General features: G+C 37.4%; 1 protein-coding gene across 1 annotated transcript in view; it reads right to left on the bottom strand.

The window, feature by feature from the left end:
* LOC107729654 (retinal-specific ATP-binding cassette transporter-like) overlaps positions 1-2,826 on the bottom strand; it is a 44,957-nt gene that overhangs the window by 4,803 nt on the left and 37,328 nt on the right. Inside the window, 2 exon segments of the mRNA XM_016540294.1 lie at positions 722-825; positions 902-1,036. Coding sequence (XP_016395780.1) covers positions 722-825; positions 902-1,036 — 239 coding nt within the window.

The raw sequence follows: 2,826 nt of genomic DNA, 5'->3' as shown, positions 1-2,826 counted from the left end.
GCGATTTTCTCAATATTTAGATTTTTTTTGCACCCTCAGATTCCAGATTTTCAAATAGTTGTATCTCGGCCAAATATTGTCCGATCCTAATAAACCATACATCAATGGAAAGCTTATTTATTCAGCTTTCAGATGATGTATGAATCTCAATTTCGAAAAATTGACACTTAAGACTGGTTTTGTGGTCCAGGGTCACATATCAAGTAAATACATCCAAATTTGTACCTATAGAAACGAGTTGACAAAAAAAATAATTCTAAAAGTGGAAAAAAAAAGTTTTTCACCTAAGGTTAAGGTGTAGGTTAGTATGAAAGCCAGTTTCTGCCACAGGAAAAACAAATTAAAAAGGTAATTGTGAATTTATCTCACAATTCAGACTTTGTCACAATTCTGACAATATATCTCACAATTTCTCACTTTTTCGTCAGAAAAAAAGTCAGAATTGTGAGATAAAAAGTCACAATTATCTTTTTATTTTGTGATGGAAACAAAAAAAAAACCTGCCAGATTTAAACTCAGAATTCAGATGAAAAAGTCGGAACTGCGAAGTTAGAATTCTGGGTTTATATCTTCCAATTCTGACTTTTTTTTCTCAGAATTCTGTGAAAAAAAATCTGAATTGTAAGATAAAAATTGTGGCTGAAACAGGCTTCCATAGGTTAGTATATAGTATTTATAATTAGCGGTATAAAAAAATTCACGTGTTTTGACGTGTTCTTGCCTGTGTGATGTAAGGACCACTGCCCTGCCACCCTGAATCACACTCATGATGGAGTTCCAGAGGAACCTCCGAGAGTGAGGATCCATTCCTGTGGTTGGCTCATCCTGGCACAGGGGGAAAAAACATGCTAGTAACAATCCTTATCTTATTCTGAGATAAATCACACAGACAGGCCCTTACTAGGAGCAGAAGAGCTGGACAGCCAATCATTGCAATAGCTGTTGAGAGTTTACGCTTGTTTCCACCACTGTATGTGCTGGCAGTGCAGCCTGCATACTCAAATAAACCCAGTTTCTGAATTCCCCATTCAGCCACCTGCATCAAAGAGAGATAGAGGTCTCTGTCAGAAATCCTCAGAGAGAAAGAAATAAGAAGAGATAAGAAAGTGGAATATGGTCTCACTCTGCTGATCTCAGATTCCGGGACTCCTCTGAGCCGAGCGTATAAGTGCAGATGTTCTCTTCCTGTTAGAAGATCATCTATGGCATCAAACTGAGGGCAGTAGCCCATGTTCTGGTGCACATCCAAAATGTTGGTAAGAATGCTGGAGCATCACAAGAAATGCAACCAAGTTAATGACAAAATCAAAATGTGTTGAAATCAAAACATCACTAGCAATACCAAACAAAATAGTAAAAATGACAATGGTTTCCTCATACAAATTCCTACTGGGTGTTGCTATGGTGTTTATGTGCAGTTGCTAGGGAGTAATGAGTGGTTAGTGTGTTGCTATGCAGTTGCTAGGGTCTTCTAGGTGGTTGCTAGGGTAAAAATAACAATTGTGTCAAACAGTTTGCTGAACAGTCTTCCTGCCCCTTTAACCCCACCCACTCTGGACAAAGTCCAATCAAACAGGTAGCCTCACCCCAAACTCAAACTATAAAGTGCAACAGTTGTGATCAGGAAGTAAAAATTCCATTAATTTTCTCCTTAGTGGGATTGATTAGACTACGTTGCTACCTAATTGATGGTATATGCATGAAGCCATCATCCTGCATTATTTCAACTTTTTATTTATTTTTAAGTAATTGTGTCTAACATCTGAATTGGTGAAAAACTACACCCATGATTTAGCAGAGAAATCTCCACCAATCATTGAATCAAAGCTAGCAAACCTCTGTATCGCCCACCCACTCCCATGAATCTCTGCGAATGATGTAGACTCAGTTTCATTATGCTTTCAAACTACTTTGTCTGAATTCCAAGTATTTTTTTGCTGCAAATCAAAGTTTTTTTTTTAATGTTGGGATTCACCTTGGAGCTGGTTAGTTTGGTTCATGTCTTATAACTTTTAAACAAAGACCTTTTCAAAATCCCCATGGTAGAAAAAAAATGAATCGAAAAATACTTCCGGAACCAAGACCACTGAAAAAGTCAACGGGCACTGTTGCACTCTATTGGTTGAATCAAATTCTTCAGTTCTACCTAATTAGATAAAATGTTTGTTAGCCAGATAGCTAACTGAGTAGCTAGCACTGCTGTCTGTGCGAACTACCAAGTTAGAAAACACCCGCTGAGGAGAGAATCTTCACTAAAGATCAGGGTTGGGGAGTAACGGAATACATGTAACGGCGTTACGTAATCAGGATACAAAAATCTAGTAACTGTAATCCGTTACAGTTACATCAAAAAACAAAGTATTCAGATTACAGTTACATTTTGTAAAAAGTGGGAATACTATCAGGATTACATTTGTTTAATCTAAAATTAAATAAATGAGTAATTTGACATCACGCTATATATTTAGCGCTGCTTCATCATAGTTCCTGGTAGAGCCCTGCACGGGCCTCAAATATAGGCCCTAGCCCGGCCCGTGTCCGACAGCTTATCAGAATTTCCGGCCCGAGCCCGTCTTTTTTTTCCCTTCTCCCAAAACAGCTTATACTAGCTGTTGATTCAGCTATTAAAATAGTTCAGTTTTGTATGTAATGGCGAAGTGATTATATTTTGTTTCTTTTTTTTTTATTAAGTTAATTTAGAAAAAAAGTTTGGATAATTTTTTGTTCGTTAAATATAAGTTTTTGTTTTTTAAAGTAACGACCAAGCGGCCAACGGCAGACAGTGAGCTGATAGCCTATGTTAGCCTTCTCAAATCATCACGACTT

The sequence above is a fragment of the Sinocyclocheilus rhinocerous genome, unplaced genomic scaffold (assembly GCF_001515625.1).
Source record: "Sinocyclocheilus rhinocerous isolate Xijiao unplaced genomic scaffold, SAMN03320098_v1.1 scaffold278, whole genome shotgun sequence".
Taxonomy (NCBI): Eukaryota; Metazoa; Chordata; class Actinopteri; order Cypriniformes; family Cyprinidae; genus Sinocyclocheilus; species Sinocyclocheilus rhinocerous.
This window is presented reverse-complemented; position numbering and strand designations above follow the sequence as displayed.